This window comes from Rana temporaria, chromosome 2 (genome assembly GCF_905171775.1).
Source record: "Rana temporaria chromosome 2, aRanTem1.1, whole genome shotgun sequence".
NCBI lineage: Eukaryota > Metazoa > Chordata > Amphibia > Anura > Ranidae > Rana > Rana temporaria.
This window is the reverse complement of record NC_053490.1, coordinates 374,806,520-374,827,233: the sequence shown is the minus strand read 5'-3', so window position 1 is coordinate 374,827,233 and position 20,714 is coordinate 374,806,520. Positions and strand designations below refer to the sequence as shown.

The 20,714-nt window shown below is 43.4% G+C and overlaps 1 protein-coding gene across 1 annotated transcript in view; it reads left to right on the top strand.

The window, feature by feature from the left end:
- The window catches only part of ITPR3 (inositol 1,4,5-trisphosphate receptor type 3), a 385,035-nt gene that overhangs the window by 154,950 nt on the left and 209,371 nt on the right, over positions 1-20,714 (top strand). The window contains 3 exon segments of the mRNA XM_040339415.1: positions 2,424-2,574; positions 6,576-6,772; positions 13,905-14,034. Of these exon segments, the coding sequence (XP_040195349.1) occupies positions 2,424-2,574; positions 6,576-6,772; positions 13,905-14,034 (478 nt within the window).

Below are 20,714 nucleotides of genomic sequence, written 5' to 3'. Positions count from 1 at the left end.
CCTGGTTCCTAGAACCTAGATTCAGACTACTAGGAGACAAACCCTGGCCTCTTCCCAACAGATCAGATCTGCTGTCTCAGGGACCTCTATTCCGTCCTACTTCTCAGTCAATACCTTAAAGTGGAATTTTATCCATAACAAGGAACATATATTTCACATTAATAATTATGCTACCACGATTTGTGTGCACTATAAATTGCCTCCAGCATTGCTCCTGGGTCTTCTTGCCAAAGGCTGCCCTTTTGCTGAGGCCCAGAGCCCCTAAGCAGCAATAAACCTTTAGGTTGTCAGCAGATCGGCCTCTGGTGACTTTAATTTTAGTGCCAATAATAGAAAGCAACTGAGCATGTGCAGAGCAGGGTGAGACAGTGAATTACTGGATTTTTAAAAAGTTTAGGGATCTATTCTTAATGTTTTACTTTACATAGCTATACCTGCAAAAGGGGCCAGCCAGAAGTGATCTAGCAGGACTTAATTATCTGACTAAAGTTCCACTTTAGAAAGCATGGACAGAGTCTGTCATTCCTACTTTACTAAAAGCAAAAAAGCCACCTCCATAAAGATCTACTATCATACCTAGAAATCCTTCTTTGCATGGTAGGATTACAGGTACTTCAATCCCAGAGATAACTCTGTGTCTTGTATTCTGGCTTTCCCACCACTCTGAAAGAATAGATTTTTCCGTTTGTCCCTACATTTTTTAACCCCTCTGGCCTTGATCTCTCTTGTCAAAATCTTTATCAAGGTGAATCTCGGATCAGGCCTCCTTACAGCACCCTGTGTTTTCTTTGGACCTTAGTCTTGTCCTACATGCCCTACAGAAACCACCTTTTGAACCCATCAAGGAAATCCCCTTAGAAGTGGCCATGGCTATCCTCTCTTTCCAAGGTGGTATCAGTCTTCCACCTCAATGAAGACATGGTGCTGCCGCTCCAAAGCACCCAAATGAGTTGTTCCTTTTCTTCGCCTGGATGTAGTCAGAGCCATGAGAGTCTACCTCAAAGCAACAGCTTCAATGAAGAAGTTGAACTCCCTATTTGTCATACCGTCAGTACCTTGCAAGAGACATACTGCTTCTAAGTCCACTATTGTTAGACGGATAAGAAAGCTCATTGTCAGAGCTTACACTCTAAAGGAAAAAAACTCCTCCTGCACTTTTACATACTCACTTTACAAGAAATTTGTGGGTATTTCCTGAGCATTCCAATATCAAGCCTCTGATGCCCAGCTTTTGTGAGGACGCCACCTGGTTATGTGTTCATACCTTTTTAAAGTTCCACCAGGTGGAGGTCCAGTCTTCTACAGATGCAGCTTATGGCTACAAGGTTCTCTGAAGCAACACTCTGAAGTTGGGTCTGATTACCTTAGTTATTGTTGGGCCTGTTGGCATTTGTCTAGTTGTTTGCCACCCTTCTCATTCATTGATTAGGGACGTCCCAGGGTCTGTGAATATTGAGTATGTAGGTGTACTGTACAATTAAGATAAAAGGAATTTCGACTTATCTGTAAATTCAATATCTTGGCCTATAGTACAGGGCACAGGCTGAGGTCTCACAGAGTGAGGTAGCGTTTTAGGAGTTTGCCCAGGGAGGACATATCCAGCAAAACGTTGCCATTGTCCAGTCATTTGAAGGTACTAGCCTATAACCCAGGGTCTATGAATATGCAGACTGTGTTCTGTTCTGTACTCCATGATAAAGATTTTTACAGAAAGTTTGTATTAGTTCCTCTGTACACTGTGTCCGATGGTTGCATATGATATTTTTTTGTTGCTTCACATTGACTCAGTGGGGTTGATTTACTTTAAGTTGATAATGCAAAATCTGGTGCAGCTGTGCATGGTAGACAAACAGCTTCTAACTTCAGATTGCTCAATTTGGCTCCTTTCGCACAAGTCGTACCCCATGATTTCCAATGGGTACCATTTATATATGTGCGAATTAGAATAGATACTCCCCAAAATAGAATTTTGAGGAGTATCAATGGGTTGTGTCACCCACTGGATACTGTTCTCTGATGTACTTTACAGCTCTGCCCCTTCTATGTTGTAGCTATTTTAAAACCATGCAAGATAGGGTTATACTCCTTTAAAAAAAAAAAATTCAACAGCAAGAATGATATCTTGTAAACACAGTCTGTGAATAGTCAGCCTATATCCTGTACTGTACTCCAAGGTATGGAATTTACAGGTTAGTCAAAATTCCTTTTATTTGCTCCTTATTGAGTAGTAAAGTAATCCCATTGAACAGTTAAGGTGCCCATAAAATAATTAACCGGTAATAGTAGGCACTGTCGGTTTTGGCTGGTATACAGGACTTTACATTTGAAATACTATAACTGAGGACAGTTTCACCTACGAAGTGTAAATCTTTATGGCTTATCGAATGTATAATTGTTTAACCCAATTTCTTTACTGTTTTAAGGTGGTCAGTCTGGCTCGCCATCTGATATATTTTGGCTTCTACAGCTTCAGTGAACTTCTGCGGCTGACACGGACTCTTCTAGGGATCATTGACTGTGTCCAGAACCCACAAGCAATTCTGTTGCACGCTATGTACAGTGATGATACAGCAGGTAGGAAAAAATTAATAATGATCATAGAACTTCAAATTAAGTTCTTATATCCTTGCACTGCACGCTAGTATCCATATAGCGCAAATAATTTGGCTGCTTATGCATGCAGAGCCTGCAACTACATTAAACAGGAATGGGATCTTTTACTGTATGTAGAATTCCTAAGACATTTGGCTAAGGTTTATTAAAGAATTTGTAATATTAGGTCTAAAATATATTGTATTGTTATAAAAAAAATCTGAACATTAAATTTTGAGGAGAGAAAATGTTAAGTATACCAGCCATGTTGCGAAATTCTAATCATGACAATGTGTATGTATGCTATACGCAGTAGTACACTGTAGTCTAATATCGATTAGTAACTGTGAACAGTAGTGTCCACAATAAATACTTCTCCATACAATATTGATGCAGACCTTAAAGTGTAAATGCAAGGAGAATTTTATTTTACCCTTGCACTGGTTCCCCCTTTTAACCTCTTGACCACCGCCCCATGTCAAAAAGACGTCCTCTTTTTAAAGCTGAATATCTCGATAACGGCAGCAGCTGCTGCCACAACCGAGATATTCATCTTTTCAGGGGGCGGTGGTGTACACGATAACGGTGGTCTCCGCGGCGGATTCGCCGCGAGATCGCCGTTATCGGTGGCGGGAGAGGGCCCCCCCCCCCTCCCGCCGCTCTCCCGCGCCCTCCGCCGCTTACCGGAGCCGACGGTAGCGGCGGAGGGGATCGGATGTGTCCGGCAGCTGAGCGGGGACGGGACTGAAGGAGAAATCTCCTTCACCTGTCCTCATAGCTCTGCTGGGCGGAAGTGACGTCAAAACGTCAGTCCCGCCCAGCCTCTTAAAGAAACATTTTTTTTTTTGTCATTTGAAAAAATGACATTTTTTTTTTTTTTTTTTTTTGCATTTAAGTCTAATTATGAGATCTGAGGTCTTTTTGACCCCAGATCTCATATTTAAGAGGACCTGTCATGCTTTTTTCTATTACAAGGGATGTTTACATTCCTTGTAATAGGAATAAAAGTGATCAATTATTTTTTATTTTTTTTTTCAGTGTAAAAAATTATAAAACTAAATAAAAATAAATAAGAAAACCCAAAAAAATTTTTTTAAAGCGCCCCGTCCCGACGAGCTCGCGCGCAGAAGCAAACGCATACGCGAGTAGCGCCCGCATATGAAAACGGTATTCAAACCACACAAGTGAGGTATCGCCGCGATCGTTAGAGTGAGAGCAATAATTCTAGCCCTAGACCTACTCTGCAACTCAAAAAATGCAACCTGTAGAATTTTTTAAACGTCGCCTATCGAGATTTTTAAGGGTAAAAGTTTGACGCCATGCCACGAGCGGGCGCAATTTTTAAGCGTGACATGTTGGGTATCATTTTACTCGGCGTAACATTATCTTTCACAATATATAAAAAAATTGGGCAAAATGTATTGTTGTCTTATTTTTTAAATCAAAAAAGTGATTTTTATCCAAAAAAAAGTGCGCTTGTAAGACCGCTGCGCAAATACGGTGTGACAAAAAGTATTGCAATGACTGCCATTTTATTCCCTAGGATGTCTGCTAAAAAAAAATATATAATGTTTGGGGGTTCTGATTAATTTTCTAGCAAAACAATTGTGATTTTCACATGAAGGAGAGAAGTGCCAGAATTAACCCGGTGGGCAAGTGGTTAAGGATTACTTGGTCACTTTGCCTAGGGGGTGATGAATAAGGTGATATAATCATGCAGGCTTCCTCCTTTTCATGCGACTGGTCTCCCAAAGCTTCTTCTCTTTGCTGCCTGACCTGTAGCAGCTCATTGTTTAGAACGGGAGGACTCCGAGAGCCAGCATACATTCCATTTTGGAAGAGAGTGCAGACTGCAGAGGGAAGAAGAAAAAGGTAAGTATACCACCTTGTTGATCAATCCCTAAGCAAAATTATAGTATTATGCATTATACTGCAAGGGTAAATCTTTTTTTTTTTTTTGTAGAGTTCAGCTTTACTTTTGCCAATTTTGACCTTGTTTGTGCCCCAAATCAAGAGAACCACAGATATAAATCAAGAGGGCTGTCAAATGGGCACCAATACATTTATCTTCATTATACTGTTTACTGATGACATTATGGAATTACAGATCCCAAAGTTGTATAAATTAGTGATTAACAATTATGGTATTTTCCGCGAAAAATTGCTAATTGGTAAATCAGTTTTTCTAGGCAGCTTTCTCTTGTCTGCTAAGATATAGTTCAGAATTGACAGACTAGTTTCCTGATCAGTGTGATTTTCTTGATAGCAGAGAGAGACCTATTCTCCTATATGTAGAAGAATAAAAAACAGATGTACAGAGTGGGATCGGCAGTTCTTCCAATTCATATATTACTAGTACTAACCCAGTAAAGCCTAATTCAAGTGTAATATGGTGTAGTAAAACAAAGTTGGAAAATATAAAGATATATTTATATATATATATATATATATATATATATATATATATATATATGAATATATATATGAATGTGCATTTTGTAAAATTGACTTTGTTTACTTTCAGTAAACCTACAAGCTGCAGTGATTTGTTTTCCTGAGTATTAGAAGTTGCAGAGCTTCTGTGTTGTGTGTCCATCCTGCATGTGCAGTACAAACGCTAAAGCTGCTTAGCTATCATTTTAGCCAATTGAAGAAGATAGTGAAGATACGTGCTGCAACCTGCTGCTGTGGTGCTTCCATGTATAGCTGTGTGGCAATCTTGCATGTAACTGAAGAACGGTGTGAGCTGCCCACCAATCACTCCTGCCAAGAAAAAAAGACTTGTGTGCAGTTCACTGCTGTGATTATAGCATTTTCTAGCCAGCTAATTTTTGGCATTATCTAACTAGCTTGCTTGCATATATGTTATGCATCCTGCATGATTCATTTTACTGCAAGAGCCCCCAACGCTGAGGCAACACATGGATCTCGTAAGCTGGCCATACATAAGACATTTTGGTAAAGCAATCACAAATTATTTACAAAATCTTTAATTGTATTTAGCTGACACAAACAGTGTAAGCAGTCAGTAACCTTTAAACAAGTTGATTTTTCCAGGTCATATTTTTGCAGACTTTCAGGGAGTTGCAGTTGTGTTTTTTAAAATGGCGTTGAAATGGTAAACTACTGACTCCAGGCACTGAACAGATACACGTTGGTGGACTAATTCTGTGTTAATAATAACACAGGAATTACATCTTGACTTTTCCTATATGCTTGTTCATATCTCTAGGGTTTTCTGCCTCTTACCATCTTTTGTAGATGTGCTGCCTGCCTAAATTTGACAATCATAAATGATTTATTGACGTTAAAGAACACTATTATAGTATTTGAAACTCACATCCATCAAATAAAAAAAAAGGTTTATTACATACATATACATAATGTATATTTTACCCATGGTCTGTGAAAGGTACAGAAACCAGAGTTTCAGTTGGTTAGGGATTAAAAACAACTGAAAAGCCCTCCACTGGAATACTTTAAAGTACAGATTGACCTTAGACTGACTTTGTGATGTGTTAACATTGCAGGGCTAGTTAGTGTGACCTTTCACTGCTTTGGGATCTAAAGTGCTAGATGTATAAGCCAGAGAAAAACTGCTGGACATGAAATGTAAACCTTTAAGAGAGTAGTGTTAATTCTGCTGAAATGGGAGAGAGGACCACACTAGAGACAGTACATTTAAGAGATAACATCTACAAAACCCTTCATAGACAAAAATTCTATTGATTAGGCAGTCATATGACTGAAACAATCAAAGCATCTCTGAAAGTTTGAGGTAATGAACATTCCTACTTTTTCCCCTCTGAGTCTGTGAAAAGAACTGGAAAACAGTGGATTAGAGAACACTTTATTACAAACTTTTCCATGTTAGTAAAGAACACATCCTTGTTTACTAATCAAAGAAAGTCTCTATGTATGGCCACCTTTACGGATCCAGCTAGGAGGTTTGTGGATCATATTAACATGTGTTGGTTTTACAGAAAAAAATGTCAGGCGATCTATACAAGGAGTGGGGCAGATGATGTCTACAATGGTTTTGACTCGGAAGCAATCTATGTTCAATTCCTCTTCACCTGTGAATTCTGTAGTGAGTCAGGACAAGTCTAAGAGGAAGAGTGTGGATACGGAAAATGTCACCGTCATGGAAACCAAGCTGAAAATCCTGGAGATCCTGCAGGTTAGTATGTTGTTCTGATCTGATATTAACTGACATTTGGCTGCCAGATTGTGAGGTGTACATTACATTTTAAACACAAATAAAAGGAAGTATTCAGACTCAGTAATATATAAATATTAAAGTCAAGTTTTGGCAGCTCACAGGCAAAAGGTAATTGCTCCAGAGCCACAAAGAACAATATGGACCTTATCTAGATGGGTAGAACACGAATGCAGCAGCCCACAAACCTGGTTAGAATTTGATTTTCAATAGCTCAGCATAAGTACATGTTAGCTATTTAGAATGAATAAAGTGATGGAAATCATTATATACCAGACATAGAAAGCATTATGTCACAGAAACAAAGAATGAGCAATTAAAGGAGAATATACAATACAGTGCCACCCACACTTCTGCAGTCTGTATTATCACCATGTTCACTTTTCAATCTTACAAAAGCTAAGGAACCCATTCACACATTTATAAAGAGACAACATTGAAAGTACTAAGAGTTACTGAAAGTACTGTGAGCACTGAGAGCAACTAGGATTATTACAAGTACTGAGAGGATGCAGGGGACCGTGTGATCGGGAAGCAGAAGTAGGGGGACGTTGATGGCCATGCAAATTCAGGAATAGAATTGATTAAGTCATAAGACGAGTTTAACATTAAATTGAGTATAATTTCCTAATCTTCTAGGACTATCCCCATTAAATTTGGGTGTACAATGTCAAATGGGTAAAGTAATGTAAATCGGTGCACATGATGCAACATGTATACGTTTCTTGAGCATCCGTTCGAGGGCAAATACTGTTGCACCAAATGTGAGCAGGTTGCTTCCCAGGTTCTGAATCTAGGGAAGCAGCTGGCAACACTGCAAAGCATCACCAACCTGAAATCGAGTTTGGATTGTACTGCCAGGTGCTAGCAGGGTCCAGCACAGAGGCGGATGGAGATACAGAGATGCAGGCACAAGAGCAGAGAGGTTGGGTGACAGTCAGGCAGGGCAGATGGAAAAGTGTTAGGGAGGCCAGTCCTGAACTGGCAAATCCTAATAAATACACTGTTGTGTGAGGTTAGGGAGACCAGTCAAGGAGTGGCATTGCTGGAACAGAGCGACTCCCCTTAGCTGCCAGGGAAACAACTCCTCCAGTAAGGGCAGGGCAAGGGGAAAGAAAGACAGATTCTGGTGGTAGGGGACTCGATTAGAAGGATAGATCTTTTACAAAGACAGTGATCGCTGAACAGTGCGTTTACTGAGCGCTCGGGTTCGGCATATTGCGGATTGGATAGACAGATTTTTGGGTGGGGTTGGGGATGACCCAGCTGTCATGGTACATATTGGTACCAACAACAAAGTTAGAGGAAGGTGGAGCGTCCAAAAAGTGTTTTCTCAGGGACTTAGGAGCTATATTGAAGAAAAGGACCTCCAAGTAGTATTCTCAGAAATACTGCCTGCACTTCGAGGCACAAAAGAGAGGCAAAAGGAGATAGGGAAATTAACAAGTGGCTGAGGAACTGGTGTAGGATGGAGGGATTTGGGCTCCTGGTTAACTGGGATGACTCTTCAGTCGGTTACCGGCTCATTAGCAGGGATGGACTGCACTTAAATAGGGAGGGTGCAGCTCTGTTGGGAGAGAAGATTGCCAGAAAAGGACTTTTAAACTAGGTGGTGGGGAGGGGAACCAGAGGAAGAGGAAGCAATGAGCAAGGTTCAGCAGGTGCTATTGGGGGCTTTAGTGGTAGGGTGACTAGAATACCTAAATACAAGGTAAGAAAGTTGCCAAATTCCAATTTCAGCCTCATAACAACTAACAAGGAAATACACAAATGCTAGAATTCTAGCTAATAAAATGAAAGAACTAGAGCGGCTAATTTACGAGGAGTAGCAGAAACTTGGTTTGACAGCTTCAAGAAGAAAGGGGGCACAAGGAGGGGGATTTTGGGATTGTACGGTACCAATTAGTACAAAAACGAATAAATGTGTATGCATTTTTTTTATAAATATTTATTAAATAGTACCCATTAAAATTGATCATATAATACATAGAAAAAGTCCTGTAAAAACATCTCCATGTAGTACAGTATGTAATGTATAGCAACAACCACTATTCCTTAAGTCCGTCAGAGAAGAAACAGCTCACACGACTGTCTGGTAGCCGTTTAGCGTTTCTCTATATTGTGGGGACAGGGAGGGTAGGAAAGGGGGAGGTTAAAAATGATTTACGGGTGAATGTTAGGGACGACATTACTAATGGCATCATTGTGACTGGAGCTCCAAAGGGAAGAAACATATTGGAAAGTTATAGTGGGCGCACGCTACAGGCCCCCATAATCTGAAGGATGAGGAGGAGTCTGGTCTCCTATCACAGTTAGGAATGGCAGCGAGACATGACAATGTTATTATAATGGAGGATTTTAATTATCCAGATCTCAACTGGGCAGAAGGAACTGCTCGTTCATCTAAGGCTTGCCATTTCCTAAATGTCTTGCAGGACAATTTCTTAGGTCAGTTGGTGAATGCACCAACAAGACATAATGCATTACTAGAACCAGTTGGCACATCTGACACCCGGGGCTGGTCATTTTTTGCACCCCTCCAAGAAAAATGGTATGTGGCAATATAACGGTGCCGTGCCAAAACTGTGGGTGTGGTCAGTTCAAGGCCTCCTCTGCACTCCCCTGCTAGTCCAGGGCCTCCTCTGCACCTCCCAGTCCAGGGCCTCCTGTGTACTCCCCCTCCTAGTCCAAGGCCTCCTGTCCTAATCCAGGGTCTTTTCCACACCAACCCTTTTCTAGTCCACGGCCTGCACTGCACCACACTCCCACTCCAGTGGCTCCTCTGCACCTCCGCAGGCCAGGGCCTCCTCTGCCCTCCCCTCAGTCCAGGGCCTCCTCCGCACCCCCCATCAGCCCAAGGCCCCAGTGCACCCTCAATCCAGAGCCTCCTCTGAACCCCCCAGTCCAGGGCCTTCTCTACACCCCGCAGGCCCCCCAATTCTTTGCCATACCAACCCCAACTTCCTAGTCCAGGGCCTTCTGCACACAAACACCTCTCCTTGTCCTAATAAATTCCTTCCAGTTCCACAAAGGCTCTCCCATGCTGAAGTGTTGCTCTAGAATGCCTCTCTATAGCACTGAAAAAGCAGAGTGATCCAGCACTAGTGCACCTGTGCAGTCCCCCTCCTATTTAGTTCCCCCGGTGTCTGGCAAACTATGCAGCAGGCGGCAGTGACACCCTTACAGCAGTGCTTCCCAGTGCGGGTGGTGGTGACGGAATCCCTGGCTGTGTCCCCCTAGATGCGTCAGCCAGGGCGTGTTCCCCCCTGTTTTGGCCCTGACTAGACCCACTGATTACAAAGAACCCAGACCTGATCACGCATTTGGAAATATGGGGCAACTTAGGTAGTATAAATCACTGAAAAGGAAGCACGAGGGTGGTATAAGAGAGCTGAATTTCAAAAAAAGGAATTGATTTAACCCCTTCGCTGTCTACGTCGTACGGACCTGACAGTGGGGGTTATCACACACAAGCCTGGTGGCTGCAGCCACCGGGCTTGTGTGTGAAATTGACAGGCAGACTCCTACCTGTCAGGTAAAAGCATTCAGGCAGCTGCGCTGCTGCCTGATAGCTCATACACACCCCCAGCTCTGGCGCTTCCCCGCACTGCTTTCCGGGCTCCACTTGCCCATGTGCGGGCCTGGGAGCGAGATGGCGGGTGCTGGATGGGAAGGAGAAGAGCGGACACACGTCCACCCTTCTTTTGTAACCTGGAAAGCAAAATCTTTGACGTCCAGGGCAGGACTTAGGCTGGTGCGGGCCCCTGGGCTTGAGTCACTTTCGGCCCTACCTTCTATACATTACTTTAAATAGAACAAAATTATACTTATACAAGCTACACAATTCTGGATAAACTGAGGATAAAAATAGAGATCGCGATTCTGAAGTAAACCCCAGGTTTTTGCAGTTTTTCAATTATTAACTTATAACAGCTCATCGCAGTGCAATACATATATATATCCCCCCCAAAAATGAGGCTTGCAAATAACTTTTTTAGGATGGTTTCATTCTCTCAAGTGCCATTCGTACTGCTGTTATGTGATTCAAATTATGACGTCGCTTCCGAGTCCAGTCAAGCCCAATGGTAAGTCCGGCCTTGCTGACGTCACATCCAGGTCAAGCTCTCCATGTCCCTGGTAAACTTAGCTGAGAAAAGATGTTTTGCAATGTGATTTGCATTACAAAACATTCAGTGGAGCACAGGAGAGACATGCAGGATCTTTTAGACCTTGCCTGTTTCATTAAAGAGTACCTGTCACCCAAATAAACATCACATAGGGGACTTTTTGTCCCCTATGTAGTGAAAGAAAAACAGTTAAGTTTTTTTTTTGCAAATAGGGGGCCTTAGAAGTGTCGCCATTTCACGGGTGCACACAAATTTAAAGTTTGACATGTTGGGTATCTATTTACTCGGTGCAACCTCCTCTTTTATATATTCCCAAAAATGTGGGTAGTTTATTGCGTTTGTTTGTCCTCAAATTCAAAATAGCGTGTTTTTTACTGAAATACTGAGTTCCCAAGGCCTTTGCAGTAACGTGTGACAAAAAAATAAATAGGAACTACCACTAGCTTATTCTCTAGGGTGTCTGTTTTCAGAAAATATATAATGTTTGAGGGTTTTGTGTAATCTTCAGGCTGAAAAAGATTTTTTAAACATGTGTGCAAAAATGGCTCTGGCAGTGAAAAGGTTAAGAACATAAATAAAGGCACTGGCCGATGCATTCAAATGGGCAACAAATATAAAATATCTAAGGTTAAACCTGGGTGGCTAAACTATAACTTAATAATGCACATAAAAGAAAAAAAAAAGGTCTTTCAAAAATATAAAGCCTACAAGGAGTGCAAAAAGAAGTGTAGGAACACAGTCAGGGTAGCTAAAATATACCATGAAAGGCACATAGAGGAGAGTAAAAAAAAAATCACAAGAATCTTTTTAAAATATATTAACAGTAAAGTGAAGCCAGAGCATATTGGCCTCATAAGAGATGATCAGGGGAAGTTGATAAAAAAGAGAGGGAAAAGGCATCGGCCCGGATTCAGAAAGCACTTACGCCGACGTATCTAATGAGACGCCGCGTAAGTCCACGGATGCGCCGTCGTATCTATGCGCCTAATTCACAGTACAAGATACGCCTGAATTTTGACTTCCTACGACTGACGTAAGTCTCCTACGCCGTCGTATCTTGGGTGCATATTTACGCTGGCCGCTAGGGGCGCTTCCATTGATTTACGCGTTGAATATGTAAATGAGCAAGATACGCCGATTCACAAACGTACTTACGCCCGTCGCAGTAATCTACGCCGTTTACGTAAGAGGTACGTCTGGCGTAAGTTTACCCCTCATAAAGCAGGGGTAAGTCATGTTAAGGTATGGACGTCGGAACAGCCATCGTATTTTACATAGTTTACGTAAGTCGTACGTGAATTGGGCTGGGCGTAAGTTATGTTCATGTCGTACGCATTGAGCCGTCGTATCTAAGGGAGTATATGCAACGTGATTCTGAGCATGCGCATGCGCCGTTCGATCGGCCATTCATTTACACGGGGTCACGATTCATTTTAATACAGCACACCCACTACCTGCCTACTTTGAATTAGGCGGGCTTACGCCGGCCTATTTATGTTACGCTGGCGTAAATATGGGAGCAAGTGCTTTGTGAATACTCATCTTGCCTCTCAATGTTACGTTGGCATAGCGCATATGAGATGCGCTACGCCGGCACAAAGATACGACAATGTACCCGAATCTGGCCCATCAGATTTAAATGCATTCTCCTCAGTTTTCACAAAGGAAAAGGAGGTAACCAGGACTGTATTGTTAATAACTTGTCAAACTTAACAAAAATAAATCACCAGGACCAGATTGTTTACACCTGAGATTCCTTAGAAGTCAGGTTTAATCTTAAACTTCATAGAGGGTTCTTTACTGTCAGAGTGGTATGGATGTGGAACTCCCTTCCATAAGCAGTAGTAACAGAGGGAGTGACAATAATTATAAAAAAATACTATTAGATGGGCATCTTACATGGGCATCTTACATGGATATGAGATTCATTATTGACCTAAACACCTAAACACACACACACACACACAGGTTGAACTGGATGGACTGATGTCTTTATATAACCTTACCAACTATGAATGGAGGGTGTCTTGCCCCCCCCCCCCAAGGCAGTGCCACCATAGCACCTTTCATTAATTATGTATTAATGCAGAGAGAGTGTCTGATGTGCCGCTCTCTACATTAGCAGAGGCCTGTCAAGGACTGGAGAAGATGTAAAAAAGAAAGAAGACCCAGCACATGGTGTAAATGGCCTGAAGACATTCCAAAAGAAAAATATAGCAAACAATAAAACAGAATATTCAGTGGACCCAGGGCCGTGTTTAATGTTGAATGGACCGTAGGCAAAAATTTGTTTACTGTATCAGATCAGGCAGTGATTGCGATTAGTTGACAGAGGTTACAGCATATCATTACCACTTACTGACTGGTTGCTAGAGGTTACAGCACACATTACGGCTCACTGATTAGTTGCTAGACGCTACAGCACATGATTTCTTCTTGTTGATTGGTTGCTAGAAATTACTGTACAATAATACTGCTCACTGATTGGTTTCTAGAGGCTACAGCACATCATCTCTTCACTGTAGAGGGGCATGATATACATATGAATGCCGTCTTTATGTGCATATGAATGCCGCCAGACCCATCTATTTACATATGAATGCTCCCGTTATTTACATGTAAATACAGGGTCTGCAGGTGAGTCACATGTACACAACAATAGGGCAGAGCTGGGCAGCCTTAGTAGCAGCACTTCACACTGAGATATCAGGACACAGCACAGGACTAAAACTACAAGGGAATTTAAACTGGGATAGTTGGCAAGTATGAGGCAGCTGCTTTGGGCCCCACAACAATGACAGGGCCCAGAGCAGCTACATCTTTTGCCCTGTCTTAAAGACGGCCCTGTAAAGGTCCTCTGGGTTTGAGGAGGGAAGGGCATTTGGGGACCCATTCTAAGCTGGAGTTGGGTTTTGAATGATATCTGGTCTCAATGCTCAAGGTCTGTTTTGTATTTATATCAACAGTTCATCCTGAATGTAAGATTGGATTACAGGATATCGTATCTACTCTCCGTTTTCAAGAAGGAATTTGTGGAAGTTTTTCCCATGCAAGACAGCGCAGCGGATGGGACAGCACCAGCATTTGACAACACAAGTAAATCACATGCAAATATTAATGATACAAATATAACAGTCATTGTAAACCGAACTACATGAAATATGCTGCTTTGAATACATGGCAGCAGATGATCTTTGCAAACTCTCAGCATGTTATGCGGCAGCTAGTGTCTTGACTGCATGAGAAGATGTCTCAGATAATACCAAAATTAAATGAGACATTGATTTATTTTTAACACACATGAGGCTTAATTCACAAAGCTTTACACATATGTATAAGTATCTGTTATTTTTAGATTTCGTTGGACATAGCTGAAAATAACAGTCAAATTTTACCATGGTAAATTGAGTCTATGGTACTGTATAATAAAGAAACAGAATTTATGAATTTCATGGACAGCCCACTGTCATGTCTGCATACCACAATTTTCAGTGCTTGCGACAGATTCATATACCTGTTGGAGACAGATGCATGAATTTGTTGAATGGAGGCCATACTGGTCAGTCCTTCCTCAGGGAATCTAGTAGCGCAGAGCACCCTGCCTGGCCACTGCAGCTGTCACACAGACAGGTGCACAGCCGAGAAGTTCCTTGTGAGATGGACTGAGACTGATGGGGAACTACATGAGACTAGTTCCACATCAGGTCCACCTTGTTTGTGATTAAAAGAAGACAGCAGTGGATTGATTCCATAGCTACTATTCAGACCAATAACAACTGTGAGATCTGTCCACTGTCCTAGCAATAGAACTAGTCTTATATAAATCCAAGCAGACTACTTCTAAGTCTCCTCCCACTATGAATGTTCGGTCTGCATCATTGATTGCTGGAACTCTGGCAGTAAAAATACAAAAAAACACATTAATAAAGTTAAACACAATACAGTGGGGAAAATAATTATTTGATCCCCTGCATATTTTGTTTGTTTGCCCACTTACAAAGAATTAAGGGTCTATATTTTTTATCATAGGTGTGTTTTAAATGGTAGAGAATAGAGAATAATAACCAATAATCCAGAAAAAACACTTATTTTACTCACTGAACTAACACAATGTATAACATTTGTATCATGTATTTGATCCCCTACCAACCAACAATAATTCTAGCTCCCACAGACTTGCTACAGTATGTGCTCATGTTGTACACAGATTAGTCCTGTCAATTTAAGAAGGTGCTCCTAATGACAACTTGTTATGTGTATAAAAGACATTTGTCCACAGAATCTCTTCTTACATCAAAACCTCACCATCATGGACAAGACCAAAGAGCTGTCAAAGGACGTTAGGGACAAGAACGTAGACTTGCACAAGGCTGGAATCGGCTACAAGACCATCAGAAAGAAGCTTGGTGAAAAGGACACAACTGTTGGAGCGATTATTTGCAATTAAAAGAAATACAAAAAAACAATCAATCAATCGCCCTCAGTCTGGAGCCCCATGCAAGATTTTGCCTCATGGGGTAAGGATGATCATGAGAAAATCGAGGGATCAGCCTAGAACTTCACGGAAGGAGCTTGTGAATGATCTCAAAATAACAAGTAAAAGGTGCAAAATACTTGTGGCCAGTATAAATCCATAAATTAGTCCATAAAAAAATGAAATAAATATAAAATCCATACACTGAGGGCTGCTGCCATGTGAAAATAGAAGCCAGATTCCAGTGGAGCTGAGAATATACAAGCACGGAGGTGTAAACTTAATGCGTTGTGGCTGTTTCTCTGCTAAAGGTACAGGCTGACTTTGCCACATTAAGGGGCCAATGGACAGGGCCACGTATTGTAAAATCTTGGATGAGAACTCTCTTCCCTCAACCAGAACACTGAAGGTGGGTCATGGATGGGTCTTCCAGTATGACAATGACCCAAAACATACCGCCAAGGCAACAAAAGTGTGGCTCAAAAACAAGCACAATAAAGTCATGTAGTGGCCTAGCCAGTATCCAGACCTTAATCCTATAAAAAATGTATGGAGGGAGCTGAAACTTCGAGTTGCTAAGCGACAGAAAAGAAAACTTAAGGTTGGAAACAATATTTAAAAGGTGGCGCTAAGCATATACAAGTGAATATACAGTATATATCATGAACCAAAATTATAAACATATATTGTAACGATATTGCGCGCTGGACACGCGACTAGCTGTTGTGTAAGAACCATACAGCAGCCATGTTGTTTAAAAACAGTATAAGCAGTGGAAAGAAACTCACTCCCTCCCTCCCTTATTCTCAGGAATTCATAGGCATTCTACTTCAAAAGATCTGTTATCTCCTCCGAGAAACAGAGCAACCCAGGTTTCTTAATGTCTCCTGGCAGGGTTCCTGGCCTGTCGTAAAGCTGTCGTCCTCTCACCTCAGAGAGTCCACAGACCCCTGTCGTAAATGCCTTAGACTCATAAACGCTGAAGACTAAGGAATAAGTATGAACGTTACACATGTTTCATAACTTCCAGCTAACTCATAGCACAGCCAAACAACAGACATATTTAGTTTCCTCAGATAATTTGTAACGTTTCGAGCCCAGACATGAATATGATCAATCATACGGAAGGCCCCTGACCCCATTTATTCGTCATAGGTAGAATAACCATGGTAGACTTGTCACGTTTGGACTTTTCTTAAAGCAAATATCATGCTCTACAATAACACGGATGTTGGTAGTCTGTAACTATTAGAACTGCAGAGATATGAATATGTATCACAAAGTGTACCTGGGTTATGGGCGTGAATGTGGACCCTCCCAGTAACCAGCCCCTAAATCAGATGACCAGACAATTGGTTACTGGTCGTGTCAACACCCCTTTTTGATCGCACAGAAAAGAGGAGATGCCAAGTCAAGGGGGTGCTCCTTTTACCATCCAAGCTAGAGCATCTGCCAAGTTTGAGAACCGATTACCCAGTTCATCGATCGAACTCTGATCAACCTTGGACATTAATTGCAAGTATTCTTCTTCTTCAATTCTACCCTATTACTTTGTCGCTGTATATTGTCGTTATCTCTTTAAAACATATTTTTCTGTAACACTTTATTGCACCAAGTTTGCCCTTTTCGTAATAAACCTTTTATGTTGAAAAGTGTTAACCTTGTCTCTAAAACTCTTAATGCAGGCTATGAACGAACCTCTGCCTTTTGAAGAGCGCTACTGGTGTAGAGTAAGGCCTCTGAGCAGACCTGCCTGTGGTGACAGTGTGTGTTGCAGACGCTTATTCTAAAATCCTAATTGGTATTGTTAATTGACGGGAGTACCAACGCTTCCTTATCAATGTTGGTGGTGGCAGTTAAAGGGTTAATTGTGTCATTAGCCCAGTGACAATCGCTCTCAGGCTACTAGCACTTAGATTGTGGTCCCGCAAGCAGGGAAATCTTTGTGCTGGGCGCAGCTGAGAGTGGCATTGTTACGTAAGTGACAGCGTGGTGTGAGGTCGGCCTGTCCTTCGTCGCAAGTTGGCGCGGAGGGCGGGGATCTGACACTCGCGTTCGTCACATATTGGTGGCAGCGGTGGGATAGCTTTGCATTAAGAGCATTCAGTGCATTGTTAGGAATTAGCTCTGCACTGAAGGATTGTAACCTTTTTGGAAACAGTCCTTAGAGACAAGCTGGTGCATATATTTTTTTTTTTTGTGTTAAAGAGAGACATACAGCAACAGCTCCTTCCTACCCCTTTTTCCTACCTCTGCTTTCTGTTCTATCTTTTCTGCTTGCAACATGTCTGGGTTATCAGCATATAAAAAGATGAACAAAAATGACCTAACTGCTGAGTGCGCAGGAAGAGGAATTGACATTAATGGCAAAAATCGTGAAGGCCTGATACATGCCCTACAGGAGTTTGATATCCAGGCAAACCAGAACCTGGAGGGAACCGGACCAGAAAGGGGTTCCGCTACTCCAGAGCCCAGTGGTTCAGAGGCGGCCTCACCGGATAGGCCAGCAGAGACTGACACTGGAATACCACGGATTGTTATCCCCAAGCCACCGCATGAGCAGGCCAACACCCCATTGCTTGCAACCAGCATGGACTCTCCTCAAATGCAGGAAACGCTACAACGCCTCAGGGAAACGGATCCTGTGGTGTACCTGCAGTTTCTCGAGCGTCAGGCTGAGAGAGAGGAGCGCAGGGCTGAGAGGGAGGCTGCGCAGAGGGAAGCTGATCGTCGACACGAACTGGAGATGACTAGGCTCCAGCAGCAGCGACAGGTTCAGAACCCCGGATCCCTAGAGCACAGGGATGCCGCTCTGCCAGTAGCTCCGGCAGCCAAATTTCCTGTTATGGAAAAGGACAGTGACATTGACGTGTATCTACTGTCGTTTGAAAAAACTTGCCGTCAGTACCATCTGCCCCCAGCACAATGGGCCCGGTACCTGACGCCAGGGCTACGAGGCAAGGCCCTGGATGCTTATGTTGAACTGTCTGAAGAGCAGGGCAATGATTATGAGGCCCTAAAGGCTGCGATCATCCAAAAGTTTCAGCTAACCCCGGAAGTTTACCGGAAGCGTTTTAGGTCCTTGCAAAAAGGGCCTGGGGACTCATACCTGGATGTGGAAAGTCGCTTACGCACCACATTCCGGCAGTGGACTAAAGGCTTGAAAGCTGATTCTTTTGAGTCCCTGGAAGATCTTATGATTGAAGATCAACTTTTGCACATCTGTCCTACAGACGTCAGACAGTTTGTGCTGGAGCGAAAGCCAAACTCAGCTAAAGTAGCAGCAGAACTGGCAGATACCTATATCCACTCTCGGGTATCTGACCATCGCAAGGCTCCTCCGAACGGCTGGAAAGGAGGGAAATCTCACATGGCAACCCCTCCTCCACCTGCCAACCAAGTCCCTCAGCAGATGGAACCTGCAGTTCCTGGTGCCAAGGCATTCCTGACTAATAATCGCACATGCTACACCTGCGGGAAAGCCGGACATCTCAAGGCACAGTGCCCTGAGCAGAAGAAGCTGACATCACCTGGCCATCCGGCCAGCAACCCTTCTGCTGTACTGTTCGTCAGTGGGAAACCTCCAGGAACCAATGCCAACTTGCAGCCTGTCACCGTAGGCCACCGGACTGTAATAGGGTTGCGTGACACTGGAGCAGAAGTTACGTTGGTCAGACCAGAGGTGATAGAAGAAACAGACATCATCCCAGAGAAGTTTCTTACCCTCACTGGAGTGGGGGGAACCCTTTCCTGTGTGCCCCGTGCCTATGTTTTCATCGATTGGGGTGCTGGGAGTGGGATGAGAGAGGTGGGCGTCTCAGAGGAGATCCCTACTGCTGTGTTGTTGGGTGCTGATTTAGGTACCCTTGTTTCTTACTACGTCCCTGCTAAGAGCACCCAGGATGCTCCCACGGAACTCTCTGGACCTACCAAGGTACTGTGTACAGATGTTGGGGTAATATCTGGGCAACCTGTGGATGGACAGAGGGAGGGGGAGGGTGAAGTTGAAGTGCAAGGTCCTCCTTATTCAGAAACAGGAGAGGAGACCCCCTTGCTTGGGAAGGTAACTGATACAGGTTCCAATGATGCTGCAATGATAAATGTTAAATGTGATGATGCTGATGTTGATGTTGATGATAATGCATTGCCAGTTTTAGTGGTCACTCGCAGTGCTGCCAAGGCGGCCGAGGTGCAGGCCCTGATCGCAGAACAGCAGGAGGAGGTCTCTGGGCCCTCTCCCTGTTCTGACCCAGCGGACTTCACCTCTGTTGAGCCTCAGCAGCCGTCCTTGTTTGCCACAGGACTGCTGGCTGGGACTTGTGGTTCCGCCTTTGAAACAGCACTGCAGACAGACCAAACTCTAGCACAGCTCAGGAGTTTAGCTGATCGCCCCCCTGCAGAGAAGTGCAAACAAAAGGTCTACTGGGAGAAAGGGAAACTGTACAGAGAAGGTTTGTCTGCAGAGGCGAATGAGACTTACACAAGAAGCAGGCAGCTAGTTGTACCCAGTCAATTTAGGGGACAGCTGCTAACTGACAGCAGGGAGGTAGATTCAGAACTCCTGATAAACTCCAAACTGACCCCCACCCAGGTACCTGGGCTAAAGAGAGTGCTGGCAGTACATGGTAGCAGGTTTACCGGGAAACCTGGGAGGACGCACCTCGCTATCCACCAGGTGGACACCGGGACACATCCGCCCATTAAACAGTCGGCCTATCGCGTCTCCTTGGAGGTGCTGGCTGACATGAAAAGGGAGGTGGAGGAAATGCTGCAGCTGGGGGTGATTCAGAAGTCCCACAGTGCCTGGGCATCCCCAGTAGTCCTGGTCCCCAAAAAGGATCGGACGACCAGGTTCTGTGTGGACTACCGGAAGCTGAATGCCATCACCACTGCAGATGCCTACCCCATGCCCCGGATTGATGAGTTGTTAGATAGGCTGGCGGCCGCCCACTATATAACAATCATGGATCTGAGCAGGGGGTACTGGCAAATTCCTCTGGCCCCTGAGGCTCGGGAAAAGTCGGCTTTCATCACCCCAATCGGCTTGTTCGAATTTACCGTCATGCCGTTTGGGATGAAGAATGCCCCAGCTACCTTCCAGAGAGTCATGAATGATTTACTGGAGGGGCTGGAACCCTTTGCCGTAGCCTACCTGGATGACATCGCTGTGTTCAGCCCTACCTGGGAAGAACACCTGATGCACCTGTCACAGGTCCTGGACCGATTGACCGATGCCAACCTGACTGTCAAACCCAGTAAGTGTCAGATCGGCATGAATGATGTGCATTACCTGGGACACCAG